This window comes from Xenopus laevis, chromosome 1S, assembly GCF_017654675.1.
Source record: "Xenopus laevis strain J_2021 chromosome 1S, Xenopus_laevis_v10.1, whole genome shotgun sequence".
NCBI classification, from domain to species: domain Eukaryota; kingdom Metazoa; phylum Chordata; class Amphibia; order Anura; family Pipidae; genus Xenopus; species Xenopus laevis.
The window spans coordinates 153,506,211-153,521,861 of NC_054372.1; the positions used below are offsets into that span (position 1 = coordinate 153,506,211).

Consider the following 15,651-nt stretch of genomic DNA (forward strand, 5'->3'; position numbering starts at 1 on the left):
CTGTTTGCTTCAGAGACACTACTATAGTTCATATAAACAAGCTGCTGTGTAGCAATGGCGGAAATTGAAAAAAGGCTATATAGCACAGGATAAATAGTGGATAACAGATAACATTATGTTCTACAGAGCTTATCTGCTGTGTAGCCTGAGCCTTTTCTCAATTGAATGGCTGCCCCCATTGCTACACAGCAGCTTATTTATATAAACAATAGTAGTGTTTCTGAAGCAAACGCAGCAATTTTACCAGTGCAGGGCAACACTGCATTATATTACTGCACTTATTATATACACTGCATGTATTACTTTAAAACACAATTTTTTTTGATGTTACTGTTCCTAGGTACCTAGAACAGCCACTAAAGTTAGACCAGCTACAATTAGGCTCCCCTTTGTCCATTCCTCAATGTTGACAAAATGCTTGCTCTGGTCATCACATGAAACACAGCACTAACGCTATTTGGCAGCCCAGGAAACTAAGGGTATGCACATACCTCAGAACCATGGTGCCACGGAGGGAAAAACAGTTGCAACAATGTTGAGCTACAATGGATAATTCAGGGGCTAAATTCCATGCTAACAAAGGGCTGATGGTAGAACAGCCATATGAAAAAGTACAATGATCCAATACAGTCATATGAAAAAGAAACCACTCTCAGCCTGCATAATAATTTACTCCACTTTCAACAACAAAAAAGATAACAGTGGTATGTCTTTCCTTTCCCAGGAACATCTGAGTACTGGGGTGTTTTCTGAACAAAAATTTGTAGTGAAGCAGTATTTAACAGTATTTAACTGCTCAATACTGATTACTGGCAACACCAAATTGGTTGGATTAGCTCATTAAGCCTTGATCTTCATAGGCAGGTGTGTCCAATCATGAGAAAAGGTATTTAAAGGATCAGTAACCATTTTTTTTTTTAATTAGAAAATTTGACTCTCCACCGAAAAAAGTCACAGCATGGGGTCCTCAAAGCAACTCTCAAAAGATCTGAAAACAAAGATTGTTCAGTATCATGGTTTAGGGGAAGGCTACAAAAAGCTATCTCAGAGGTTTAAACTGTCAGTTTCAACTTAAGGTATGTTATCAGGAAATGGAAGGCCACAGTTGCTGTAAGATCCAGGTCTGGCAGGCCAAGAAAAATACAGGAGCGGCATATGCAGAGGATTGTGAGAAAGGTTACAGACAACTCAAAGATCACCTCCAAAGACTTGCAAGAACATATTGCTGCAGATGGTGTATCTGTACATCGTTCTACAATACAGTGCAATTTGCACAAATCTGTATGGCAGGGTTATGAGAAAGAAGCCCTTTCTGCACTCACGCCACAAACAGAGTCGCTTGTTGTATGCAAAAGCTCATTTAGACAAGCCACAGTTATTTTGGAACAAAGTGCTTTGGAATGATGAGACAAAAAAATAGTTATTTGGTCATAACAAAAAGCGTTTTACATGGCGGAAGAAAGAACACAGCATTTCAAGAAAAACACCTGCTACCTACTGTCAAGTTTGGTGGAGGTTCCATCATGCTGTGGGGCTGTGGGGCTAGTTCAGGGACTGGGGCACTTGTTAAATTCAAGGATTGAATGAATTCAACCCAATATCAACAAATCCTTCAGGATAATGTTCAGCATCAGTCACAAAGTTGAATTTACGCGGGGGTTGGATATTCCAACAAGACAATGACCCTAAACAAACTTCGAAATCTACAAAGGCATTTATGCAGAGGGAGAAGTACAATATTCTGGAATGGCTGTCACAGACCCCCGACTTGAATATCATGGAAAATCTATGGGATGATTTGAAGCAGGCTGTCAATGCTCGGCAGCCATCAAATTTAACTGAACTGGAGAGATTTTGTATGGACAAATGGTCAAAAATACCGCCATCCAGAATCCAGACACTCATCAAAGGCTATAGGAGGCGTCTAGAGGCTGTTACATCTGCAAAAAGAGGCTCAACTAAGTATTAATGTAATATCTCTGTTGGGATGGCCAAATTTATGCACCTGTCTAATTTTTGTTATGATGCATATTGTATATTTTCTGTTAATCCAATAAACTTTATGTCACTGCTGAAATACTACTGTTTCTATAAGGCATGATTTACTAAATACTGGGGATCAGAAATTTGCAAATGGCACACACAGTGCTTGAATGCTACAAAGAATGGAGAAGTACCATTAGCATGGGTAAAACAGGTGGTCAGGATCAGCAGGAGGAATTCAGAATTAATGGACTAGCATTAATTTATCCAAAATATCATAGAAGTTGTGCCGACTCAGTGACTAGACATCTAAACAGAAGTCTTCCACTCAACAGAGACCAGAGTTAACAAAGAAGTAGGATATAAACTTATTTCATACCAATTCACAAACATGCTATGGGCTGCTGTCTGATGCCTGAGTCTAAGGACCAGCTGGCATTCTGCAATTCAAATTCAATAAATCCAACATATAAAATCAGATTCTATGACAGATAAACCTTGTTAAATGCTTGATGGCTTCCAACCCAAAGTTTGGCTTATAAAAACAACAACCTAGAACACACCAAGAATGTGTAGTGTCACAGATATTCAAAAGAGAGTTTAACTATCTGTGGCCTGCAGAAATACTGTTTTAGGGCAGCTGAACGTTTAGCATAGTACAGCAAACTATTACTTTTATTTTAAGTCTTTAGTTGTGAGTGTTGTGCAAACAATATAAACTGGTCTCTTAAGCACCATTCTGTGGCTCAACTCAACTTATGCTTTTAGGATGACAGCATAAACCCTTATGCTGAAGTTAAACACAGTGGTGGAAAATGACAGTCCAAGAAACAGCTAACCCACCAGTCATTGATCACATGGGGCAGATTTTGGGCTAAAAAATGTGGATTGCAATCCTGTCACTGTGGAAGTAGTAAGTGCTCATAGTTTAGTATAAAAAAAAATAAAACAATTTATTTCAGAGAATTGGCCACTCAACGTTAAAAGCATCAAGTGCATATCATTTACTTCTCCTCTGGCTTGTTGCATACACTCGCAAGAGATATCTCAAGCATCCAACTCATTTTGCCTCCTTCAGCAACCTTGCTCCTGCAGGTATAGGTCTATGGATACCAAATCCTTCCTGATCCATCCTCAATTAATGCTTACATTAAAGGAACAGTAACATCAAAAAATGAAAGTGTTTTAAAGTAATGAAAATATAAAATGTAGTTTTGCCTTGCACTGGTGAAACTGCTGTGTTTGCTTCAGAAACACTACTATTGTTTATATAAATAAGCTGCTGTGTAGCAATGGGGGCAGCCATTCAAGGGAGAAAAGGCTCAGGTTACACAGCAGATAGAAGTTAAGCTCTGTAGAACATAATGGTGTTATCTGTTATCCACTATTTAACCTGTGCTATATAGCCCTTTTTTTAATTTCAGCCATTGCTACACAACAGCTTGTTTAGATGAACTATAGTAGTGTGATATTTTCATGACTTTAAAACACCTTCATTGTTTGGTGTTACTGTTCCTTTAAACTACATATTATTGATTGAACTGATGCACTTAAAACACAACTAAAATATGAAATTGCTAAATAACCTCCCAAAGAGCAAACTCGTCAGAGAAAAAATAAATGAGGGAAACTTGCAGAACATGGTCAATGAAGAAGGCAAAAGCAGTGGGAAACAGAGAATCAGAACCTAAATTCTTTACACACTTGATGATTTTAATTTTAAGTTAATCTGCCCTTGACAAATTGTGTATCTGATATACCTGTACAACAGTATGAAGAAAAAAAAATAGCTTGTAGAAGCCACATCTATACAGAGTTGTATACATATCTATACAGGCAAACAGGCGTTCTTGCTTATTTGCGATCGGTCCTTCTAGGTGTCTTCAGTTTTATACTGAACAGCAAAAGAAAAGGCTGTGGCAAACAAATCAATGCAGCATACAATACAAATGTTGCAGGTTAAAAAATGACGTTTCTAAACTTGTGGTGTAAGGGCCAAAAGTGAAATAATGAAGTGTAAGTTTCACAATTTTGCAATTATGTAAAATTATACTGGAAACAACATTTTACAGAGAAGAATCCTGGGAAATTAAATATATCAAACATAGCCAAGTGGTTGGTTTTCTGTTGTTAAATTGTGCCCTTATTAGGTTAGCTCACACTGCCATTTGTGGGTATCACCGCCATAATTAAACGTGCCTCTTTAATCTTTTCCTTGCAAATCTTGTACTGTTTCTTCTGACTTTCTAAGAAGGATGTTAAGTCTCTCTTTTGTTGGGCTATAATCTGTTGCTGAAATCTCCTTTCATCCGCTGCAGCCACCCTTGCCTGTGAGGAACAAAGAAAAACATAGGATATGACTAATTATTAAAGGTTTTCCTTTTGTTCAATATAAAATCATCAAAATTGCATTTTATTATATTCAATTCAATTATTCAATGATACAATATTTATAATTTTGTGGTGATAAATGTATTTTTGGGATAGAATGGTTTCTTGGAGGCAATGTTTTAAACCAGTGGTTACATAAAAGACCACCAGACATTCTGCAAAGAGATAAAGGTTTCACACTGGTTCTGAGACCAAAAAACTAGAAAGCATCAGTGTAACCGCAAATTCGCTAAAATGCTTCTGCAGGTTTCAATATAAATTTTTCCCGAAAATCAATAAATGTGTATAGCTTTAGCATGATTAATACATAGTAGATAATATACAAAGGCTAATAACTTGTCAGTTGGTTAAGCCCAAACTTCTTGCCAACAAAAGCCATCTATTCACAATAGAGAAGCCAAATTTCAACGTGATTTAGAAACTATGGTGTACATGCATATTACTCAAGTGCTGGAATTCAATTCTTTAAAAATGCATCCATATCATAACCAAAGTTGGCTATTATTTTACAAAAAAAGATGATAATGACACATTTCAGGTTTTTACAGGAAAGTGTCACTATTACCACATGCCTTTCAGTTCCAGCCCAACAGGATCATAAGTTGCCAAGCAATCTGTAAATATTTTGTGCCCTCACACTTTAGGGATATTTCCAATGGGCTGTAACCACCAATCACAATACCAAACAAAGCAAAACCTTTTTGGTTCAATAGAAGCGTTGGTGTTGAGGTGGGTAAGAAAAGACGTGCTTTTAAGGCTTTCAAGTTAGCTGGTACAGCCGAAACATTTATAAGGTACAAGGAGGCCAATAAATCATGCAAAGAAGCTATAAGGCAAGCTAAAATTGCTATAGAAAAGGATATTGCAGCAAGCAGTAAAAAAAATCCAAAATTATTTTTTAAATATGTTAATAGTAAAAAGATGAAGCAGGAAGGGGTGGGACACTTACTATCAGAGGGGGACAGCTGGTTGATGAAAACAAAATAAAAGCGCAGATTCTGAACTCATATTTTTCATCTGTCTACACAAATGAGGAACCAGTAAGTGAAGGTTTCCTTCTTAACAGTCCCAATTCTAGTAATACAACTAATGATGCATGGTTCACACATGATGAAATTCAAAAGAGACTTGAACATGTTAAGATTAACAAAGGTCCAGGGCCAGATGGTATTCATCCCAGGGTAATTAGCGAGTTTAGCTCTGTGATTGCCAAACCTCTTTACTTAATTTTTCAGGATTCATTGAGATCTGGCATAGTGCCGAGAGACTGGCGAATTGCTAATGTGGTGCCTCTATTCAAAAAAGGATCCCGTTCTCAGCCTCAAAACTATAGGCCAGTTAGTCTGACGTCAGTGGTAGGAAAGCTTTTCGAAGGGTTAATAAAGGATAAGATACTGGACTTCATAGCAAATAATAATACTATGAGTTTGTGCCAGCATGGTTTTATGCATAATAGATCTTGCCAGACTAACTTAATTTCTTTTTACGAGAATGTAAGTAGAGACCTCGATTCTGGGATGGCAGTGGATGTGATTTACTTAGACTTTGCTAAAGCATTTGATACAGTGCCACACAAAAGGTTACTGGTTAAATTAAGGAATGTTGGCCTGGAACATAGTATTTGTACCTGGATAGAGAACTGGCTAAAAGATAGACTACAAAGAGTGGTGGTAAATGGAACATTTTCTAATTGGACCAGTGTTGTTAGTGGAGTACCGCAGGGCTCTGTACTAAGTCCCTTGCTTTTCAACTTGTTTATTAATGACCTGGAGGTGGGCATTGAAAGTACTGTTTCTATTTTTGCAGATGATACTAAATTGTGCAGAACTATAGGTTCCATGCAGGATGCTGCTACTTTGCAAAGTGATTTGTCTAAACTGGAAAACTGGGCAGCAAACTGGAAAATGAGGTTCAATGTTGATAAATGCAAGGTTATGCACTTTAGCAAAAATAATATAAATGCAAGTTATACACTAAATGGCAATGTGTTGGGAGTTTCCTTAAATGAAAAGGATCTAGGGGTCTTTGTAGATAACACGTTGTCTAATTCTGGGCATTGTCATTCTGTGGCTACTAAAGCAAATAAAGTTCTGTCTTGCATAAAAAAGGGCATTAACTCAAGGGATGAAAACATAATTATGCCTCTTTATAGGTCCCTGGTAAGGCCTCATCTGGAGTATGCAGTTCAGTTTTGGACTCCAGTCCTTAAGAGGGATATAAATGAGCTGGAGAGAGTGCAGAGACGTGCAACTAAATTGGTTAGAGGGACGGAAGACTTAAATTATGAGGGTAGACTGTCAAGGTTGGGGTTGTTTTCTCTGGAAAAAAGGCGCTTGCGAGGGGACATGATTACACTTTACAAGTACATTAGAGGACATTATAGACAAATGGCAGGGGACCTTTTTACCCATAAAGAGGATCACCGTACCAGAGGCCACCCCTTTAGACTAGAAGAAAAGAACTTTCATTTGAAGCAACGTAGAGGGTTCTTCACAGTCAGGACAGTGAGGTTGTGGAATGCACTACCGGGTGATGTTGTGATGGCTGATACAGTTAATGCCATTAAGAATGGCTTGGATGATTTTTTGGACAGACATAATATCAAAGGCTATTGTGATACTAAACTCTATAGTTAGTATAGGTATGGGTATATAGAATTTTAATTAAAAGTAGGGAGGGGTGTGTGTATGAATGCTGGGTTTTCATTTGGAGGGGTTGAACTTGATGGACTTTGTCTTTTTTCAACCCAATTTAACTATGTAACTATGTAACTATGAATAGTTTTATGAAGGTTCGTGAATTGTGCAGATTTAAAACCCACAGCTGTATAAAAGTAAGGATATGCTGGATTACAAAGCCAAGACATATGGTAGAATTCAAAATAACCCGTGACAACTTTTATTTTGTAAAAGTAGACGTGTCATCGATTGCATAACAGCACAACTTATCACTTGTTATTGGGTGCAACAACAAGATTCCCACACGTCTCTGGGCACTGAAGAATTTCTGTGCCACCGAGTCTGATTTGCATTGAAGTACATGTGTAATTGCGTGGGTTTTTAATGCACCAGGTGCTATTGTGTTAAATCCATCACTATTGATGGAATTGTAGGGGGACAAAAAAAAAAAAAACATACAAACTAGTGGTACAAATTGCACTGTTACACTGTTTGTGATTTATGTGCAGCAAAAGCCCCAAAGTAAGCTAATCTTTAAAAATATATTTTCATAAATACAAATAGGCTAATTGCATAATATTATAATAGATCACATTTTCATGGCTGACAGTTTGGATCTTGAAACCGTTTTATGCCAAATGTTTAAATGTAGAATAGCGGGCATTATATTTTATTTCACTTAAAAATAATGCAGACGAAGTGGTATCATTGTTATAATAATTTGGTTAGTAATATTGAGATCAGCTACTAAGGTGTGCGTGTTGCATGCAGGGGCCATAAACTTGGCATCTGCTTATCAGTTCACTTTTGCAGCTGGGGTTCAACTAGTATTGTTGCATTTAGAAGCTGCTACGGCTCCTCACGGGGTATGGCAATACACTGTAAAATATATGGTTCTGGCAATAAACCCCTTAAAGGAAAACTATACCCCCCAAACAATGTAGGTCTCTATAAAAAGATATTGCATAAAACAGCTCTTATGTAAAATTCTGCTTCATATAAATAAACCATTTTCATAATAATATACTTTTCTAGTAGAATGTGCCATTGGGTAATCATAAATAGAAAATTGCCATTTTAAAAAATAAGGGCCGCCCCCTGGGATCGTAGGATTCACTGTACTCACAAACATACCAACAAACCATACATGTTAGGTCACATGAGCCAATTAACAGACAGAGTTGTGTCTTTTGCTTTTACACTTCTTCCTGTTACAGTTAGAGTTGTAGTATTTCTGGTCAGGTGATCTCTGAGGCAGCACACAGACCATCACGAAATGGTGGCTCAAGGCAAGAGATGTAAAAGGGCAATATTTACTTAAATATATATTCCAGTTTGGTAAGATTCTTTAATATGCCACTTAATATGATATGAACTATCTGTTGCTTAAGTGTTCATTTTGGGGGTATAGTTTTCCTTTAAGCCAGCTTCTAGATGTTATTGTATTGTTTGCCTTTAAAAATAATTATTACAAAAACTTAAGTTTTGGGACCGTACTTTGGCCAAAATATGTAAGCTCACGTGCCACGTCAAGGCCACTCATTGTATGCGAGTCCTACACTATCTGTGAGCATTCTAAGATAGCGAATGACTCCAGTACAATGGCGGTCCTTGACGAGGCACATGAGCTGGTGCTGGCAATCATTCTTTTTGTGTACAAATATTGGCTTTTTATCATTTATAGCAGCTTGTCAACTCCGGATTGTGCTTTAGACCGAGCGCTGGCAATTTTTTACCCCTGTGGTCACACATCCAAATTCTAAAACCACCACTTTGATTTCCTATGGTGTACAGTTATATATTAAGGGCATTATTTATTAAAACTTTAAATGTTTTATTAAAACAAATTCGATCACTATTACATATGGTGGCAAAAACACAATTCTGTAAAGGTGACAATCAAATTGGCAATGATAAGGCAATTATTACCTCCCCAACTTCGTAGGCTGATAAAGTATGTTAATATGCCATAGATAAACTAGATAGGAAAAAGCCAGAGAAAGTATTGAAAACACTTCATTAATTTATATACATGAAAATGCCTGAGGATGATAGACAGCCATTCCTATAAATAGTATATCGGAAGTCTATCAAATAACTACTCCCGGGTATATGGCAACCAGTCAAGAGGGCTTTGCTTTCTGCTAACTGGATGTGGTACTTTACAAGCATTTGAAATGAAGTGTGCAAGTAATATGATTATTTGAATTTCAAAAACATATAATACACAAAAACGTATATAATTGGTACATGAGGTAGATAGATAGTTATATAACAAAATTGGACTGCACTACACAACGAGATGGGGATAATATAAACATTAACTATAATAGGTTTAGGTAGGATGTTGCAAAAGTGGAGGTAATCTTGAATGTAATATGTGAATAGAAACAGAAAGGTAGTATATGTTAAGTTTGAAGTGAGGTAGCTGGCAGATCAAAATCACCCCAGCATCCCACAATTTAATCAAGCTTCTGGTCTTATATGTAAGTTTACATAGGGTAACCAAAATATTTATTAATTGCAGCCAAGCCTTAACAGAGGATACATAGCTATAGCTTTTTGTTACTGTAGAATAGTATTTGAAATAAAAGTGTAGGATACCAAGCAGTAGAACACTGACTAGGATACCTAATAGTAAAAGGCTGTTGTCACCACTCTGGGAAAAGCAAGATTGGTCACCAAAATGTCAAAAACTCCTGTCTAAAATTGAGGTAAATCATATGGAAAAAGTCAGTCAAGGCCAATATGCATCGGAGACAAAGATCATTGGCAATTATTTGTTGTAACCTGGCACCAAAACAGGCAATGCATTTGTGGGGTGAGGTAATAAATGTGGAAGTTTGGGAATGCCAGGCCTCAATCCTCATGTGGACCAATTAGTTATGGTCCAGGAGAGTCAGGGTATTGTTATTCCATAGGAAAGGGATTAGGAAAAAATTCAAAGTTGTGCCCACCACCAAATTTCAAACTATTAGGCATAGGTGCAATAAGGCTGTGACAAAATTCATACAAAAAGGTCTTCTGTACTCACTCATACTCAATATGCTAAGGACATGAAAACCTCTTGTCTTTGTCTGTATGAATTTTCATAATCTTAATACGGGGAAGAGTGTAGCAGGCTGAGCTTGAGGTAAACATATTTAGGTAGGTGTAATGGTCGATCGGAAAAAAATAGGAATAATAAGGATTTCTCCCAGAGTATCAGAGAAATGACCAAATCTATTAAAACAAAGCCAGTAATAATTCTCTGTGATTTGCAAGAGGTCATAAAGTGATATTCTTTGCTGATTGCCCTGCATATTAGGCCCTTGATTAGGGGGACTGTCTATGGCTCAATTGCTAGGGCAAATAAAACTGGATATATTGTGCCCAGTGGTGTACTCAGACCATGACCCCTGTCCCCCACACAGCAGTGAGGTTTGCTCCCTCTATAGTTATGCCACTGCTTGTGTACCCCCTTGAGAACAAGGAACAGGTGAATCTGTTGACTGTAATTTGGGATGTGGGTTAGGAGGATCTTCCACAGGAAGTCCCATTTCATAGAGTCAAACTCTTTAGCTAACCCCAGCAAGGTCAATAGAGCCATTCTTTGCATAGGAGATTTGGAGACTGGTAAAAAGTCTGCCAAGTCTGGGTAAATAAGGTGTGGAACAACCTGCTGGAGCCTATTAGTAATGATTCTGACAAAAAGTTTCATCTGTGTTGAGGAGTGGAATGAGACAATATGAAAAGTGGAAGTATCTCTGTGATTGTGGAATGACTACTATCAGCAACTCTGAAATATTGAATGTAAAGAATTATTAACTATGACTGAGTAATGGAATTTGAATAAACAAAGGCTGTGTAAATTTATCAATGTTATAAATGAATAGCTACTTTTTTCATTAACTTTACATGGCCTTTGTGTATTTTTTGAGTGCCAATTACCTTTTCTTTATACATGGCATCAATGCATGCACAATCACTTGGTAAAAGAGATTAAATAGGAATAGTATTTAGGTATTGAGTTAGTTGGACCATGAAGCAAGTTGTAGAGGTGGAGTATCATTTCTTGTAAAAAGAACGAAATGCTGTCCAACGATCTGGGAGTCTGTGGTGAGCCAATTTCTGTTTCCTTTTTCGATTATATGTTGAGTTTGGTAGAGTAAGGCCTTCTAATTTAGGGCTAACACTCCTTTTCTGTAGGAATTGCAATCCACTAGTAGCTTCCTATTGGTGTCTAGGGTTTTGTATGTGACTGCTTTCTGCCACCAGCAGGTTCCTATCTACCTATTTTCCTTGTTCTTGACATGGAAAATTGATTGACAAGTGCCCCTCACATTCTTGTCTTGAGGCACCTAAAAGAATTGTATAATGTAAATGTATGGCGCTACAATAATAAAAGGCGTTTTTCACCTTTTCGTTAAATTTTAGTATGATGTAGAGCAGGGGTCCCCAACCTTTTTTACCCGTGAGCCACGTTGAAATGTAAAAAGAGTTGGGGAGCAACACAAGTATTAAAAAAGGCTCGTGGGGTGCTAAATAAGGGCTGTGATTGGTTATTTGGTAGCCCCTACGTAGACTGGCAGCCTACAGGAGGCTATATTCAGCACTATACTTAATTTTTATGCAAATAAACCTTGCTTCAAAGCCAGGAATTCAAAAATAAGCACCTGCTTTGAGAACATAGAGCAACATTTCAGCAATCTGGTTGCTAGGGTCCAAATTACACTAGCAACCATGCAATGAATTGAATAAGAGATTGGAATATGATTAGCAAAGGGTCTGAATAGAAAGAGGAGGAGTAATAAAACAAAGCAATAACTATTGCCATATATAGCATTTGCGTTTAGGATGGGGTGAGTGACCCCATTTGAAAGCTACTAACAGTCAGAAAATGAATGCAAATAATTAAAAAACTTTGAAGACGATGAAGGCAAATTGAAAAGTTGCTTAGAATTAGACAATCTATGACATCCTTAAAGTTATCATGAAGGTGAACTACCCCTTTAATATTGCAACAGCAGCACCACCTGCAGGTCAGTATATCGATTGTGAAAAGTCTAGGAGAAAAAAAAGCTAAAGGGTCTATTATTATGCTGTGTGTAACTAAACTTATCAGGAAAATGGTGTAAAAAGCTGTGTGAAATTAATGGCATATTAATCTAGGTGTTTATGTTATTTTATGCCAAGCGAATGCCAGATTTTCTGCTGTTATTTTACAATGCATCAAACCTTTGTAAGTAAGTTCCAGCGGAAGTTGCAGTTTTTTTACACAGTTATGCCTGGCTATGTGTGTCAAATTATTCTGCTGTTAACAAATCTGCCGCTAAATGTTCTGCAGGTGTTGCTCTGTTCAGGGAAGACAGAAAAAATCAGATATCTTTTCTTTAAATGCAAGTGTTTGGAATAGCACTCTCATCAATTTATTATTCATTTATTTTAGAGGTTTTAAATTCACTTTAAAGTCCCATAACAAATGAGTACAAATTGTAGAACCCTTATTTGAGTCACTTGAATATCAATCTGGTAAAACCCCAATTTTACTTCTTGCCAGAATTGATGCTGTTCCACAAATTGAGTTTTGAGAATGTGCTTATTCAGCATCTATTATTAGGATGTGGTTCTCCCTTTATTTTAAACATTTTTTTTTACATGGTAAACAAGTACTGGATTAAAGCGGACCCGTCACTTATACATAAAAAGCTGCATAACAGAAGTCCCTTTCAAACTGAACATGAAACCCACATAATTTTTTTCATTAAAACATCCATATCTGTTATTAATGCATTTAAACATCTCAGCTGTCAATTATATACTGCCTGCCCCTCCTCTATGCCTTAGGCAAAGAGGCAGGGCTGGCAATTACTTTCACTTTCTTTTCTGCACTTCATAGATGTCACAGCACTCCACCTATTCCTTACCATCTAATGTTGTAGCCAGTGCATGGGCATGCTCATCTTGCCCTCCATACTGATGCATAAGCAAGATTTATGCAAGAATAATGCAAAGCTTTCCTTAATAACAGTGTTTAAAAATGGCTGCTGCCTGCTTGCTGTGATTGTGAATTCCAAGACTCAAAGAAACAAGATTAAAATAATTTATATACTGTAAGTAAAGTTTATTTTGCTTGACTAACATGATGAAATAGAATTTAAAATTATTTTTTACGGTGAGAGGTCCCCTTTAAGAGATGTTCTAGATCTTCAGGCTCTGCACATTAACCTCACGGGACCTCAATGAGCATCAGTGTAAGTCACTCTTCACGATTCAATATATATTTTCCGCTTGTGTACATATTCATTTACTTGTCCCTCTGTGTTCACACAATGAAGTTATTCCATTAGACACTGCATTCATTTTGGCTTATTTCCCATATACATTAATCACTTCCTAAGATCTGATGAATATAGCACAATCTGCATGGAGTGTTATTTTAACATTGGCTCTATAACTTTCAATGATCCTCAGGTTTAACTCTTTGCCTATGCTGTATTGCATTTCCAATGTTTATTGTATACATGCACAAAGCTACACATGCAGAGACTTATTCTTTCATTTTCCAGTGATAGCAAATACTTTCTTTGCTGGTCAGGTACAACCCCAGAAGCTGCAATCTATCAGAAAAGGTATTTAAAGGGGAACTATAACAAAAATGTAATATATGCTTCCTCATACTGAAATAATAAACTTTCTAAATACAATCAATTAAAAAAAAAAGTTTTTCACTATTCCTCTCAGCATCTGTTTCTCTTCATTCTCTCTTCATGCCGGAGTTGGGTGTCAGATATTCATTGACAGTTAGATCCAATAAATCTTATAGGGGGGCTCCTTTTGCCTAGAAGATGTATTAGAGCTCACTCTATTAAATTCACCAGTTGTTTTGTTAGTTTGTTTGTACTGGAATCAGTTATTTGAGTGAACTCTAATTCCATACCTCCCAACATTTTGGAAATAAAAAGAGGGACAAAAAAGTTGGCGGCATAGCGCGGAAATTTTTTGACCACGCCCATTTTGTGGCCACACCCCCTAATTACCATGTTCATTTTACAAAATTTGGCAGGTTATGAAAGTTTGAACATAATTATGTTTTTTTTAGTTATTACAGTTTTGCTAATAAAGGTGAATTGCCCTTTATGCTGTGAGTAGCTTTTCCCAAGGGACCAGTTATTTTACGGTATATTGTTTCAATTACTTACTTCCTTATCTTGAAATTGTTACAAAAGTATCTTATAAGCAGCTGTGGCTGTTCTGGGCTCTCTGGCAAAAGCCAATTAAGTTAGAAACTTTGTTTCTTTTTCTAGCTGTTCAATGCAGAGAAAAACTGGACTTTCCAGTACAAATGAGGGACTGCAGGTTGAGCTGTCAAAAGAGGAGCGGTCCCTCTAAAAACGGGAAAGTTGGGAGGTATGTAATTCATCTGCTAGTTAATTGAGCCTCCCCCACCATAAGATATATTGGATCTGTCAATGCATATCTGACACCCAACTCCTGCATGAAGACAGAATGAAGAGAAACATATGCAGAGAGAGGGATAGGAAGGATAAACTTAATTATTTCAGACACAATGCAGAATTTTTAATTGATTGATAGTTCCCCTTTAACATCGCTAAGCGAGAAGGCCAATAAAAGGGTAACCACAAGGGATGCTCCATAGCTTCTGTATCTGTGATTCTGGGAAATCCACCAATTTTTCTATGCAATACTTTACTTTTGCCAACTTAAAAATTGCAAATTAGGGCTTAGGTTCAGTTCAGTATGCATCTGAATTTTTGTGGAGGATTGTGGTGCACTGTAAATTGTGGGACATAAGTTAACTGATCAGGTTAGTACTAAAACACATTGATAACATAGCTTTATTATGGAACTATTAAAGCAATGGGTTGTTTGTATAAATCCCATGGATGGTAGCCCTATGCATGAGAAGCTGGAGAGCTCCCCTCACTTGAAGGACGCACACATCTAGGTAAGAATATGCTCTCTGGGCCAGTTGGAGCTCAAGATAGTCCACTGCTAGTACCATGGCAACAACCCAAACTGCAAATAGATAGGAAAGGAAGTATGGCTTCTGTATTGGGCTGCTATCCTTAACTTTTTCTATATAGTAAGTTTAACTAAACTCTAACGTTCTCATGTGTATGTTGCCTCATAAATGGATGTCCTTGGGGGATCTGCTAGTCCGTGCAATCCACCAATATTACAATGATAGAATAATTTTGGCATATTCCTCAGGTGGAATGGAAGAATATATATTTGCCATCAGTCCTTTACATAAAATAGATGTTCATAAAACATGTACAGTGGTCAATTTTACGAATTAACTTGTTATGGGGAGAACATACAAACTCATGACTGCCTAGGACCCTAGAAGAGCAAATCATGAACACTGCACCATCGAGCTGCCCAATAGTCAACAGGTGCACGAACAGCAAATGATACAAGGATTTTCTGTAAGGAAAACGGAGGTTTTAGGAATGGGTTCACATGGTGAACAAAATACTAGCTTGAGAAAAAGGCCAATCAGAGAGACGGCTTAAAAAGACATTTAGATGAGCATTAACAGAACTTTTCTTTCTTCCACCATCTGCTAAATACATTGCAATGCAACAATGAGACC

General features: G+C 37.2%; 1 protein-coding gene across 14 annotated transcripts in view; it reads right to left on the reverse strand.

The window, feature by feature from the left end:
- The window catches only part of taok3.S (TAO kinase 3 S homeolog), a 113,710-nt gene that overhangs the window by 15,140 nt on the left and 82,919 nt on the right, over positions 1 to 15,651 (reverse strand). For all 14 annotated transcript variants that reach the window (XM_041580399.1, XM_018244250.2, XM_041580398.1 and 11 more), the window contains one exon: positions 4,183 to 4,311. In XM_041580399.1, coding sequence (XP_041436333.1) covers positions 4,183 to 4,311 — 129 coding nt within the window. The remainder of the gene's footprint in view (positions 1 to 4,182; positions 4,312 to 15,651) is intronic.